Below are 15,568 nucleotides of genomic sequence, written 5' to 3'. Positions count from 1 at the left end.
TGGCATTAATGATGATGTTGAGTTACAAGTAGCGAGTTACATGTTGCTGCGTCTATCAACCAGTGTTTTTATTCCATGGAGGCAGCGTGTCTGTACCCTGCCAGCATTTCAAAGTTCCATTTCAACCTCATCGTTACCACAGACTCGTAAATGTCACTTCAACCATCATGAAAAGGTACATCAAAAAGTACATGCAAGTAATTTGCCATCCCTACTGTTAAAAAAGCCATTTTTTTTTTGTGAAACGCCAAGCGCAACCAGCTTGTTATATTTTAATTAAATAAAAACGAAAATAAAGTTCTGAAAACATAGATTATACGCTTAAAATTGTGAAAGGCATATTGGTGAACAATTTGGTGATTTTCCAAATGGAATAAAGTGATTGTTTTTCAGATATTTTACAGACACGCTGCCTCCATGGAATAAAAACACTGGTTGATAGACGCAGCAACATGTAACTCGCTACTTGTAACTCAACATCATCATTAATGCCAAAAATTATGTTAAATGTAATGTGATAGTGGTATAAATGTTATATTTTTAAGAATTTGTAAATGTTTAATCAAATTAATAAATATCTAAACAAACGTGTTTTACTCGACCATAATGATTCTTTTACAACTATCTTAAAATGCACTTTTTCTGATTGTTTGGAGGGTCCCTTATTGGCGTCGTTCTAAATTGATCTATAAAGGCACCTAATAATTGCACTCATGCGAAACATTTTTGTAGTAACTTGGCGTGGTACAACTTCTCAATAGTGACGGCGCTTTTCCGACGAGTTTTTGATGTCGTATATGATTGTTTTCGACGTAGTGGGGATTCTCAAAAGAGTCCCCAAATTCAAAAAATGTTGGCAGGGTAAAATATCTGAAAAACAATCACTTTATTCCATTTGGAAAATCACCAAATTGTTCATCAATATACCTTTCACAATTTTAAGTGTATAATCTATGTTTTCAGAACTTTATTTTCGTTTTTATTTAATTAAAATATAACAAGCTGGTTGCGCTTGGCGTTTCACAAAAAAATTGGCTTTTTTAACAGTAGGGATGGCAAATTACTTGCATGTACTTTTTGATGTACCTTTTCATGATGGTAGAAGTGACATTTACGAGTCTGTGGTAACGATGAGGTTGAAATGGAACTTTGAAATGCTGGCAGGGAATAAACTACAATATCAATACCCTGCCAGCATTTCAAAGTTCCATTTCATCCTCATCGCTACCACAGACTCGTAAATGTCACCACAACCATCGCGAACTGTGATAGGGGAAGCATATCAAAAAGTACAAAATGTACATGAAAGTATTTTGCCATCACTACTGTTAGAAGAGCCATTTTATTTTTTGTGAAACGCCAAGCGTAACCAGCTTGTTATATTTTATTTAAATAAAAACGAAAATAAAGTTCTGAAAATAGATATTACGCTTAAAATTGTGAAAGGCATATGGTGAACAATTTTCGACTTTCCAAATAGAATAAAGTGATCGTTTTTCAAATATTTTTTCCAGGCACGCTGTCTCCATCGAAAATAAACAAACTGGCTGATAGACGCTGCAATATGTAACTTGCTACTTAAAACTCAACATCATTATTTTATTAATGTAAAAAATTATGTTAAATGTGATGAGATAAACCGAAAAATGTTATATTTATAAGAAATTATAAATGTTTAATCAAATCAATAAACATCTACACAATCGTGTTTTACTTGACCACAATGATTCTTCTACAATTACCTTAAAATACACTTTTTCTGATAGTTTGCAGGGGTTCTTATTGGCGTCCTTCGAAATTGATCTAAATAGGCACCTAATAATTGCACTGATTAGAAACTTTTTCGTAGTAACTTGGCGTGGTACAACTTCTCAATAGTGACGGCGCTTTTCCGACGAGTTTTTGATGTCGTATATGATTGTTTTCGACGTAGTGGGGATTCTCAGAAGCGCCCCAAATTCAAAAAATGTTGGCAGGGTTGTAAACACTTTTGCATTGATAATTCGATTTCCTTCCTGTTGGTGTCATAAGACAGCATTAACATTTATTAATATGCAGGCAATTTGATATTAGAACGTGCTGGACCGCGTGTTAGAATAGATTTCCAGCAGAAAGAATTCACAAAATATCCATTTTAAACTGATAATAGGATGTAAATTAAACTGACGATGTGATGCACATTTTCATCTAGAAGTTGTTGACTTCGAAATGTTTCTGGAAACTTTTTCTTGTCGATAAAGGTGAGTATTAAGTTCGCGTTTAGCCGCTAATTTTCACTAAAGTGATAACTAAATCGGTAAAAAAGTCATAAAATTATACATATTTGTTGCAGATTTCATTATAACTTGATGGGGAATATCCCAAAGCAAACTTTCACAAAGTTTGTATTCATTAAAATGAATTATTAAAGAAAAGTAATCGTGAAAAAATAACGATTTTAGCGGCTAAACTCGAACTTAATACCCACCTTAAGGGTGAGTAATAAGTTTGAGTTTAGCCGCTAAAGTGAAAACTAAATCAGCAAAAAAAAGGCATAAAATTATACATATTTATTGCAAATATTATTATAACTTGATGGGGAATAGCTCAAAGCAAATTTGTATTCCTTAAAATGGATTATTATTAAAAAGTAATAGTGAAAAAATGGCGATTTTAGCGGCTAAACTTGAACTTAATACTCACCTTAAAGGTGAGTATTAAGTTCGAGTTTAGCCGCTAAAATCGCCATTTTTTCACGATTACTTTTCTCTAATAATACTTTTTAAGGAATACAAACTTTTTGAAAACTTGCTTTGGGCTATTCCCCATTAAGTTATAATAAAATCTGCGACAAATATGTATAATTTTATGCCTTTTTTTACTGTTTTAGTTTTCACTTTAGTGAAAAAAGTCGAACTTAGTACCCACCTTAAGCCATTAATTTTTCATTGGTCAGCTTCTTAATGGAAGAATGTACCATCCAATGATTTTTCTGCAAAGAGATTTAAATTTAGTGACTTCTCTAAAGTGTTTATTTAATTTTTCATATAGACTTAAGGTGGGTATTAAGTTCGAGTTTAGCCGCTAAAAACGTCATTTTTTCACGATTACTTTTCTTTAATAATCCATTTTAAGGAATACAAATTTTGTAAAAATTTGCTTTGGTCTTTTCCCCCATCAAGTTATAATAAAATTTGCAACAAATACGTATAATTTCATGCATTTTTCTTACTGATTTAGTTTTCACTTTAGCGATTTTAGCGTCTAAACTCGAACTTAATACTGAATTTCATACAAATTTTGGTTGAAAAGTATTTGTAACGATGTTCATTTTTAATTTGACTCGCATCGAAAAATGTTTGAGAAATTATTTTATTCAATTTGAAGATTTCAATTGAGAAATTATTGCTGATGTGTTGATCTTTAAGGCCGGTATGCACCTCTAGCGAAATTTTCGGAAGCAAAAATTTATTTAAGTCTACAACAAAAAAAAACAGGGCTGTGTACACAAATTTTAAACCAGCTAATAGCTTTTAAAAATTGTTAATATATGTTCGAAATATTCCTCAAATAAATTGTTTATTATTTACAGACCTTTTAAAACTTTTACGCACACAATGATTGTAATAAATTAAATGTTTGCTGCCAAAATATGCTTTTGACAACCCTGTTATTTTCATTAGAGGTGCGTACCAGCTTACGAAATTGAACGCTACCGAAAATTTCGTTAGCATAAATAGCAATGCATTTCTTATGGGAATGAAATTTTTCGCTAGAGGTGCATACCGGCCTTTACTGTTGAGGATAATGTCTGTTTTTTTGTTGAGAACGCGATTTTCTCAACAATTTCTAAACTTGAATATTACCCTAATCATTTGAAAAAATGTTTGAAAAATGATGGAATTTTAGTATTTTTCAAATGTTTGTGTTTATTTGGATCGATTAGCCCATGGCTGAACAAGAAGGTTAAATCATGGGCCCATATGATTACAATTTTTTTATTTCGACAAAATTTTAAGATGTCAAAATCATATGTTTATGGTGATTGCAGCTATCCAAATGATACTGCATAGCAAATGCATCTCAAACCAACTCGCGCATTCATAGCTGGAGAATTGTATCTTGATAACATATTCCAGACCCAAAATACCACGCACATCAGTTTTTAAACTGCATCATAAACTGTTTTTGTTAATAGATGGCGAAGATCCATTTGACTGACTTCCATTCTTAACTTTGGTGGGTATTATAGTCTTATTTGTCTCATATCGGCGTTCCTCAGATGAATTATCCACTTCACAATCACTCATAGGTGACACAATTAAATTTGAACCTTTATTTTTCTCTGGATTTTAATTAATTTTTCAGGACAATTGAAAGAATAAGTAATTGCCACTTTTACCAATGCCATACGATACTTTTATCAGCTGATTTTGACTTCTTAAAATTGTAAGCAACATATTGAAATTTGTTGTTTTTGTTATCGTGATTCAACCTCCTTATTCAGCCATGGATTAGCCGTATGAGGGGTGGCGATTGGAACGCCTTTTAGTACAACGTTTTGAAAAGTACCGGCGTTTAAATTCGATATCATTGGCCCCGTAGTTAGTATTTTCCAGCGTCGTTACATCGTACTAAAATTGATTACTGTAAAATAATAGGTTCGTTCGTGATTTTGTTCAGATATTTTGTACAGATAAACTGATAACATGAATATTGCAATTTAATGTGTCCAAGCCATATACTACGTTCACATTATACTGGAAATCTGTTATAAATTCGTCATCAAACACATAAATAAGTTACTGCATTCATATACGTTCGACGAACATAAATTACGTCGGTTTTCGCGTTGAAACTCCATACCAAATTAAAAAATGCGAAAGCCTAGCGAAATTTTTCCATTTGTGGTACTTTGTTTTTTCTCGAGTTGAAAAACTGACGTTTATAGCATGGCGCCATTTGCAATGTGAGTTAAGAAATAATTTATTTATTAAAACTATTTGTGTGGGTTTATAACACAAACACGGATTATATATTTGTTCCGAAACTATATAAAGAATCAAAGGAGTAGTAGACCAATTGCCCAAGGAAAATAAAATGTTAATTTTGTAATAGCAAGCAGCAACCACCAACTTAATTCAGTATCGCTCCCTTAAAATAGCGCTCCAAGTTACCTAAATAAACACCGCTTTCTATGTGCGAAATAATGGTTTCTATAAAAATTTTTCGCAGGAATGTACATACCCTGCCAGCATTTCAAAGTTCCATTTCATCCTCATCGCTACCACAGACTCGTAAGTGACACTGCAACAATCGCCAACTGTGATAGTATTTTGCCATCACTATTCGCATGAAATTATTTTGCCATCACTATTGTTACAAGAGCCATTTTATATTTTGTGAAACACCAAGCACAACTCGCTTCTTATAATTTATTTAAATAAAAACGATAATAAAGAGCTGAAAACATAGTTATTTCGCTTAAAATTGTGATAGGTATATTGGTGAACAATTTTTGGCTTTCCAAATGGAATAAAGCGATAGTTTTTCAAATATTTTTCCAGACACGCTGCTTCCATTGGGAATAAGAGCACTGGCTGATAGACAACATGTAACTTGCAACTTGTAACTCAACATCAATATTTTATTAATGCATAAAAATATGTTAAATGTGATAGTCGTATAAATATTATATTTATGAAAATTTATAAATGTTTAATAAAATTAATAAGCAATGTGTTTTACTTGACCACAATGATTCTCTACAACTATCCTAAAATTCACTTTCTCTGATTGTTTGAAGGGGCTCTTATTGGCGTCCTTTTAAATGTATCCAGAAGGGCACCTAATAATTGCACTCATGCGATATATTTTTTGAAGTAACTTGGCGTGGTACAACTTCTTAATAGTGACGGCGCTTTTCCGAGGAGTTTTGGATATTGTATACGACTGTTTTCGACGTAGTGGGGATTCTCAGAAGCGCCCCCAAATTCAAAAAATGTTGGCAGGGTAGTACCGGCCTTTATGCGCTGTCCAGTTACAAGCTTTTCCGGACAGAATGTCTGTTTTTGAAAAGAATTTTACAATGTGGCCAATCAATACGTATTGTAGGCGGTGGCTAAATATTCGATAAATGTGTTATCAATCCCATTAATAAGCAGCATCGATTATGCCGTCAGACTTAATATATAGTGTGGCCAATATCTGGGATATGTTCGACAAGACGACTGTCGTCCGGATAAACTTATAGTCTGCAAGGAGCATTCAACCTGTAAAATTTTTTGCAAGCACAGACATTTTGTACGCCTAGAATGACGACGTGAACGGCGCAATATGCGCTTTACACACTATCAGTTATTCCGGACGACAGTGCTCGTGTCGAACATATCCCATATATTGTGCCCATTATAAGTTAAGTCCGAAGGCATAATCGATACTGCTGCATGTTTATGGGATCGATAACACATTTACCGATTATTTAGTCATCGCCGACAAGTCGTATCGATCCGACACACTGTAAGATTCTTCACAAACACCGACATTCCGTCCGGAATAACTGATAGTCTGTAAAGCGCAATAGTGTCTTATGAGCCGTTCAGACGATAAGTTTATCCGGACGGAATTTCTGTATTTGTAAAGAATCTAGAAATGTGGCCAATCGCTACTGATGCGTTCTCCAGAATAAAAGTTATTCCGGACCGAATTCTCGGCGATTATTAAATAATCGGTAAAAGTGTTATCGATCCCATAAACATGCAGCAGTATCGATTATGCCTTCGCACTTAACTTATAAGGTGGCCGATATGTTCGAAACGAACACTGTCGTCCGGATTAACTTATAGCCTGTACGGCGCATAATTGACGACGATGACTAAATAATCAATAAATGTGTTATCGATCAATAAATCTATATCATCATCAATAAATGAAGTATCGATTATAACAGCGGTCATAACTTATAATGTGGCCATCTGCTGGGATATGGGCATTATCGTCCGGAAAAACTTATAGTCTGAACGGCGCATAAGGGTCTATTTTGGATCAATTAAATGCCCCAATAAGAACATTTCATATGTATAAATTTAAGATACCATAAAAAACATTGATTTTGGAACTTTTTACATTTCTTTGTTAAAAAAAAGCAACTGCCACGATTATTTCCCTATCGCTAAAAAAAATCGAGAATCGTTTTCGAGTGAGGGAAGAACATGCGATTTTATACTGGAGTACAGGCGTCCTGCCAGTGCTTTATCCGAGAGCAAAGCAGTGTATTTCGGCAATGTTACCGATTTTGTAACTAATGAGCAAGTAGATGAAAAGCGCTGTAATAGAATTCGAAATAATAAAGTAAAAAACGACAAATTTAAGACTTTTTTCAATCAAAACAAGATTCATAAATAAATAAATCGAAATCTATTAGAAATATTAAAATAAAATAAAGATTTTTGTTGTATTGAATCAAGTTCACATTTATTGTTTTCTTGTGTTTGCTATAAAATATGCAAATTTAACGACACATAATATGTATTTAACGAAAACTATTTGAAATGTATATATTTTCGGAACTATTACAATGATCTTCTTAAGCACTGATTTCTTGATTAATAATCTTAAAGGCGATTTGAAAATTATAATGGCTAGAATATTTTACTAAGGTCGTTTACTTCTCCAATTGGGATATTATGCTGTCTTTTATAACAAAAAAATGTTTGTAGGCAAATAATCTTAATAAATTATAACGTAAAAAAAAATAATTATAAAAATAAATTTTTAAAAAATATGTACGAAGAAGAAAGAAGTAATTAAAGAAAACATTTTAAAGCCTATTTAGCTAGATAATCAAGATCGAAGTGAAATAATTATTTTAATTACAAAATATATGCGCGTAGGTATGTATAAGACGATTACATGAATGATATCTAGATATTAGTTTCGCTGTTTTATTTTACATGTTAGAGTTTAGGCGTGCTTTTGGATGAGAGCCAACAATTTTTCGGCATTAGCTCCGGAGAATGTTTCTAGATTTTGCTTATTCTTAATGAAAATGAAAGTGGGCATGCTGGAAATGCCATATTCCATGGCAACATCTTCGCAATCATCAACATCGACCTGAAAAATGCATATAAGAAAAAAAAAACTTATAAGCATATGTCAAAGATATTTTTTGAATTCAACATTACCTTGATGAAAACTACTTTGCCGGCGTATTCCTTGGATAATTCTTCCAAGCGGGGAGCAATCATTTTGCATGGACCACACCAGGTGGCATAAAAGTCAACAACAACCAATTTGTCGGCAGCATTTTCGAGTTGTTGATCGAAATCGGACTGAAAAAGAGAACAAATAAATAAGTATTAAGAATTTAGTGGAAAAGTTACGAAAAATAAATGTTCAGTAGTAAGAGATTTTAAGGATGTGCACAAGAAAAAAAAATTGGGCTGAATTGAAGTTTTACTATAGAAAACCTTATTGAGCCTGGCGGAATATAGAAAACCTTATTGAGCCTATAGAAAACGTTATTCAACCAGGCTAAATTAAAGTTTTCCTATGGAAACCTTATTCAGCCAGGCTAAATTAAAGTTTTACTATAAAAATACCTTATTCAGCCAGACAAAAAAAAATTTTCCTATAGAAAACCTTATTCAGCCAAGCTAAATTATATTTTTCCTATAGAAAAACATTAGTCGGCCAGGCTAAATTAAATTTTCCTATAGAAAGCCTTATTCAGCCAGGCTGAATTGAAGTTTTCCTATAGAAAACCTTATTCAGCCGGGCTGAATTGAGTTTTCCTATAGAAAACCATTTTCAGCCAGGCTGAATTGATGTTTTCCTGTAGAAAACCTTTTTCAGCCAGTCTGAATAAAAGTTTTCCTATAGAAAACATTATTTAGGTAGGATGAATTGAAGTTTTCCTATAGAAAACGTTAGTCAGCTAGGGTGAATTGAAGTTTTCCTAAAGAAAACCTTATTCAGCCAGGCTGAATAAAAGATTTCCTATAGAAAACCTTATTCAGCCAGGCTAAATAAAAGTTTTCCTAAAGAAAAGCTTATTCAGCCTATAGAAAATCTTAATCAGCCAGGCTGAATAAAAGTTTTCCTAGAGAGAACCTCATTCAGCCATGCTGAATAAAAGTTTTCCTATAGAAAACCTTATTCAGCCAGGCTCACTATAAGTTTTCCTATAGAAAACGTTATTTTGCTAGGCTAAATAAAAGTTTTGCTATAGAAAACGTTATTTAGCTAGGCTGAATAAAAGTTTTCCTATAGAAAACGTTATTTAGCTAGACTGAATAAAAGATTTCCTATAGAAAACGTTATTTAGCTAGGCTGAATAAAATTTTTCCTATAAAATGCCTTATTCAGCCAGGCTGAATTGGAAGTTTTCCTATAGAAAACGTTATTCAGCTGGGCTGATGTGAAGTTTTCCTTTAGAAAACCTTTTTAACTAGGTTCACAATTGAAGTTTTCCTATAGCTCTTATTTAGTTAGGCTGATTTGAAGTTTTCACAATGAAACATTATTATTCCTCTATCAAAGTGTTATCGTTTATATTGGGTATAATCCAATCGAAGGTAACCGTTTCCACTACTACACTATTCTTATCTATAGTGATTGTTGATTTTTATGGAGATGAATCAATTTGGTTACAAGGTCAAAGTCTACTTTTTATAGTTAATAAATCATATGTATTGTTGGAATTTGGTTCATCTTAACTAGGAAAAAGTACAGAGCTAATGAAGCAAAGGCGGGAACCTCCGCTGAAATAGGAAAAATATGAAAATGAGTAATATCGGCGGGTTATTATATTGGCTTGAAGGATAGGTAAATAGTGCAATCAAAGACCTTTTGGATACTGTGAATGCTGACTGTTCCATTGAATGATACCGTATCAAAGAGTTGCATTGTAGTCGCAGGACGGCTTTTGGTGTCTCACGGTCTGAAACAGATTGTGAATTATTTGGAAAAAAGCCCGGCTATGAGACCACTTCCCAGCCATTTTTGAATTTTTAATGGAGAACTCAACCAACATCGTTTACATTTTATCAATAGATAGTAGCCGTTTATTTAATAATCCGGACAATATGATAGTATGAAAAATAAAGGTTGCCGTGTTGATCGACTCCACAGATTTATGATGGCTTCTCAGGCCTCAATGGCCCCCAGCCATTTTTGAATTTTTAATGGAGAACTCAACCAACATCGTTTACATTTTATCAATAGATAGTAGCCGTTTATTTAATAATCCGGACAATATGATAGTATGAAAAATAAAGGTTGCCGTGTTGATCGACTCCACAGAATTATGATGGCTTCTCAGGCCTCAAGGAAACGCATTTTTCAGAGAGTTCCAAAAATCTAAGTATTTTGATTGCATCGACGCATAATTTTATAAACGACTGACTTTACAATGTCATTTCAATCTATTCCAATATATTTAATTGAATTTATTGTAGAGATAAATATGTTAACATATATCTGACTTGTTCAGTGTTATTCATGAGAAATAAAAATTTATAGATATAAGCAAGGGAGAAAACATCTGTTCTGCTAAACGGTAGTTTAAAACATTAGTCACCATTCAATCTTTAGAAAAATACTCATTGCAATCTTATGGAAATTTGATCAAAGTCATGAAGTCTTTATTGACGTCATCAATGCCATTTGAAATACATAGATGCTGTCTTATGAAATAGTAGCGGCCCTAAGTAAGAGAGAATGCGATTTCTGCTTAGTCATTTGCAATTTTTGATATGACCACTTTGAGCTCTCTTTCCTACTGAAAAATATTGAGTAAAGTGAAAACAAAAATATTTTATTACGAATTTCATTTGCTTATATTTCTATGAAATGTAAAGAATGTGGTTTGGTTAGTATAAACATTTTGTTTATATTGATTCTATTTTGTTGCAAAAGCTTTAAGCTTTGACTATTGATTAAAACATTTATCAATATGTTCTCCCAGTAAATCAAGTGTGTATTAAGATATCTTATATGTATTTGTTATTATAATTATATTATAAACAATATAGAATTTTATAAAATTTAAACAAACCCAAGACAATTTACTTTATCGTTGTATCTTTTTTTAAGTTTCCCATAATTTGTTGTATTATACTGTCACTTATTGAAATCCTCAAATTAATTACACATAGAATTGCAAATAGGTAATTTGTGGAAGGTTACCTCATCTCAATAATTTATCATAATTATCTTTGGTAACAAATATTAGTCAGATGTTTTAACAAAAGATGACGATGGGCCAAGTACGTCACAAAAATTAAGAAATTTTTCAGTTGAACATGGAATCTGAGTCATTTGTTTTTTTTTCTTTTTCTTTTGGTTTTGTTATTTTATTCCAAATAACAAAATTTCTCTTTGCACTCAAACAAACCAATAAACATTATCTAATGGATATGGTTAACTTCAGCTTTTTGCTGGTGAATTTTCTGATTATTTCTGATGTCTAGCACTAGATATTTCTTCCAAATTTGAATAAGTCTATTTTTTGATTTTGGACAATGATTTTTTGGCTTTTGTTTCCTTATCTAACGTCGCTCTTGATATCCATACAAAACTATTATTTTCCTACTCTCATTAATATGAAAAAGAATATCCCTATTGTGTTATGACTTAAAAATACCTATATCTTGAAAATAAAGCAGATTTTGGATACAAACAGTGTAACAATCCAAATACCTCCAAATTATATTGGACTGGAAGCTAGATTTTATATTTAATGACAAAGGAGTTCGTGGAAAAATAGAGGACCAAACGCTGAAATTGTACATCAGCTGTATACGACAGTGGTTAATGAGTAATTGCAAAAACGCTTGCTATCCATTGTGTCGGTTCATGGACTAACGAACCCCCTTTTCAGAAATTGCAAATACAAATTTCTAATCATTTTTATATTTTTTTTATATATTTTTTCTTAACAATCCTATTATTTTGTAGCTATTTTATCACTGCATAAATATGTAATATATTGTTAATTGGGCCAGACTTGGCTTTGTATATATTACTTTGGAGAATAATAAATGAAATGAATCGTGTAAGCAAATACTTTGGATTCTCTCATGTGTGAAATTATTATCATTGGAGTAGGGCAACACTACTAAGTTCAATGCAGATTTTGCTAAATTTGGTAAATGAATTTGGATTGACCGATTTTATTGTCACTATAGTCTACAATACAAAATTGACGGTCGACATAGAACGATATTGAGTTTTCGGCATAGTCGTATACCAAAATTTCGGGGTATATGATCACGGTGCAACTCGAGGCAAAAAAAATCTACCAAGATTTGGAGAAATTTTAACCAAAAAACTACCAAACAAGAAATCTTAATTTGATTTTAATTTTGTTTCCATAGAAAATTTTGCAAAAATTTTAACCAAAAAACTACCAAACAAGAAATCTTAATTTGATTTTAATTTTGTTTCCATAGAAAATTTTGCAAAAATTTTATTTCTATAAAAATTTTGCGAAAATTTTATTTCTATAGAAAATTTTGTCAAAATTTTATTTCTAAAGAAAATTTTGTGAAAATGTTATATCTAAAGAAAATTTTGCCAAAATTTTATTTCTATAGAAAATTTTGGCAATATGTTATTTCTTTGGAAAATTTTGTCAAAATTTTATTTCTACAGAAAATTTTATCAAAATTTTATTTCTATAAAAAACGTTTGTTAAAATTTTATTTCTATAGAAAATTTTGTCCAAATTTTATTTCAATATTTGACTTCTATAGAAAATTTTGTCAAAATTTAGTTTTTATAAAAAAATTTTATCAAAACTTTATTTTTAATAGAAAATTTGTGAAGAGGAATATTTTGCAAAATCTACAAAAACAGCAAGAATTCTACCAAACAGTAAAAAGTCTACCATTTTTGGTGGAATTCTAACAACTGTGACAACCGTGTATATGATACGAAATGTTTGTACATAACGAAAAACGTGTTTTTAATTTCAAAAATTGTTTAATATGATATATGTATTACAATTCTTCACAATACTTTAATCAGGAGTTCTTGCACCACTTTTCTTTTTTTGGTGCCATACATTAGGGATGTAAAAGTTGGTACAATTGTACTAAATTTGGTACATTCCGCTTCTCAAAAGTACAATGGTACTACAATGGTTTCTTGTACTTATGGGAATTGTTTCTCTGCATTTTTCCCCCTTTGTGGAATAAATAAAAACGTCATAAAGCAACAAAAAACTGCAATAGTGATACCAGTAATTTTGTGATTAAAAAAACCTAGATAAATTATATTTTTATAGAAAAAAATATATAACATATAAAGCGATTACTGTGAAAGGTTAATCAGAACCTCGTAATAATTAATGGCGTTTTCTTTTCTTGTAAAAAATGCACACTTTTTTTGCATTTTGCCCGGAAAATGTACTCTTTAGGTTCTTTTCTAAAAAAACAGGCAAAAGTGCGAAAAGGCTTCGAATTCTGTTGTGAAAATAGCGCCACGCATAGAGGCAAATTACGGGCATTTTCAGCACTGCCAACAAACGAGAGTGCTGCGATTGCCCGCTGAAATGATAGCATTTTTTTAGGTTTCTGGTAACATTTTAAAAATGCGCATTCTGTACAGACAAAATGAAGGCAAAGCACTTTTTTCAGAAAAGAAAACACCATAAGTTTTTCCCGCCAATTTTTTAAATAAGTTTGTGGCAAATTCATTTACATACCAGTTTTTATTTGAATATGAGAGCTTTTTAATTTGAATGTGGTCGAATGGTCAAACAATGTCACCGCTTTTTTTATCGTTTTCCCTTCTCCATAATAATAATTTTGAGGTCATCAATTTGGTCACCCTCTAATATTGGTAGACCTCGTAACCTACATTTATTCGTAATCAATTATTAGCTGATTTCTTTCCTACTTGTAAACGTCCTGCTTGCCCACAATTGTTTTTGTAGTACCCCTCTGAAGTACAGAACTACCCCGAAAATGCCAAGTTCTTATCTTTCATGTGGTTTGAATTAGTTCCACCTCCGATTTAATTAATATTATTATTATGACGTTACAATCAAACACACATTCGTTCATGGCAGACGCTCTTTTAATCACTCTCTCTCCCTTTCTCCTTCTAGCACATAAACTCTTTTTGAATAAAAGCAAATGACAATGATCATTAAAAAATACCCCAAGCACATAGAAGTGCTCTTGAAAATAAAAAAACCAAGTTACTAACCAAATCAACGTGATACCAAAATAATTATTAAGAATAATTTAACGAAAATATTTTCGTATTTTTGTTATAGTTGCTGTTATCATAATTATTTGTGGTCAAATGTAGCAAAAAAATGCACAATCTCTAAAAGCCAGACATTTGGTTTTTGGAAATTGGCCACAAGTGTGGTATCAGACACTCATATAAAGATGATATCATTCATCCGAGTACAGTGAGACAGATGACTATGGTGGCAAGGGTTATTTTGCATTTCCCCACATTGTGTTTGTGTGTGGGGAAACCCACTTGGGATAAATAATACGGCAACTTTGAAAACATACTTGATTACTTAATTGGAAATGGACAAACATGCGGCACTTCCAAGCCAATAATATGTACGAATGAGAATATTAATGACCAAGCTCAAGGCTTGGTGCCTATAACTTATGAATACACGTCATTCCCTTCATGGATTGCAGGTTACCTTTTTTTCTTTGCATTATGCATTACATTTTCTTTCTTCTTTAAAACTCTTAACACTTTCATTTTATCAAATCGCGCATTCTTATTGTTGCTGTTTTTCTCACTCAACACTTACCTTGCTTGATACAGTGTAGACCATTTTGTTGGATTTTTGATTAGAATAAATTAATAAATGCTTAAAGGTTACTGTTGTTTAACTAAAGCACTTTTGTGTTTGTTTCCACCGACCGCTAAAATACGAATGCCGCTTTTAAATCTCATTTAAGCTGTCCATATTAAATACTTATATACCAGGGATGAAAAGTTAATCAAATGAAATGTAATAAAATGAACTGAAAAAGGTACCTTTTGAAATTAAGTGGTACTTTATTTTATAAATTTTGTTTGTTTAATTAAATTAAAATAATTAAAATAATACAAAGAAATATGAAATTCTAGCAACAGAAATAGTTATTAGCAATTCATTATGTACATTTGTCCATTAATATCTATGAAATTATATGCTAATATAAAATGTTAATAGCATTTAAAATACATATGTGACCAAAAAGATGATACATTATAAACCCTGGGTCTGCAAGGCATGAAAAAATTAACTGCCTGTTCTTGGAATTTTCGTTCGCCTCGATTCGTCAAAAATCACATATTGATATATCGAAAACAAGAGTCTGTAAAATCCCAATTGTTTCGGTGTTCGATAGTAAATCATAAATAATGATTTCATGACAAATTTCAGGATTTTCTATCAAATATATCTAAAGTTATTTTAATTTCAATCTAGACGAACGATTCGTCTCGAGTCGATTTTGTGTTTCATGAACAGGCAGTAAGTTGCGAGGTCATTTACATTAAAAAGATATATACAAAAAGATATAATCAAAAAATCTATCAATAACAGGTAAGCCATTTTGAA

At 31.7% G+C, this 15,568-nt stretch overlaps 1 protein-coding gene across 1 annotated transcript; it reads right to left on the bottom strand.

The window, feature by feature from the left end:
• Positions 1-7,424: 7,424 nt before the first annotated feature.
• Trx2 (Thioredoxin 2) lies at positions 7,425-14,929 on the bottom strand. Its single transcript, XM_075293194.1, has 3 exons — positions 14,771-14,929; positions 8,163-8,309; positions 7,425-8,091 (listed from the first exon to the last, which is right to left on the bottom strand). Exons 1-3 carry the CDS (start codon positions 14,792-14,794, stop codon positions 7,942-7,944), a joined length of 321 nt encoding a protein of 106 aa, XP_075149309.1. The 5' UTR covers positions 14,795-14,929; the 3' UTR covers positions 7,425-7,941.
• Between the last annotated feature and the right edge of the window lie 639 nt (positions 14,930-15,568).

The sequence above is a fragment of the Haematobia irritans genome, chromosome 2 (genome assembly GCF_050003625.1).
Source record: "Haematobia irritans isolate KBUSLIRL chromosome 2, ASM5000362v1, whole genome shotgun sequence".
Taxonomy (NCBI): Eukaryota; Metazoa; Arthropoda; class Insecta; order Diptera; family Muscidae; genus Haematobia; species Haematobia irritans.
This window is presented reverse-complemented; position numbering and strand designations above follow the sequence as displayed.

Bases quoted from the DNA above. Each gene is read 5' to 3' on its own strand.
- Trx2 (XM_075293194.1), bottom strand. From the start codon at position 14,794: ATGGTCTACACTGTATCAAGCAAG. The intron at 8,310-14,770 runs GTAAGTGTTGAG...TCTCTTTTTCAG, and splicing joins TCTACACTGTATCAAGCAAG to TCCGATTTCGATCAACAACT. The intron at 8,092-8,162 runs GTAATGTTGAAT...TGCATTTTTCAG, and splicing joins GCAAAGTAGTTTTCATCAAG to GTCGATGTTGATGATTGCGA.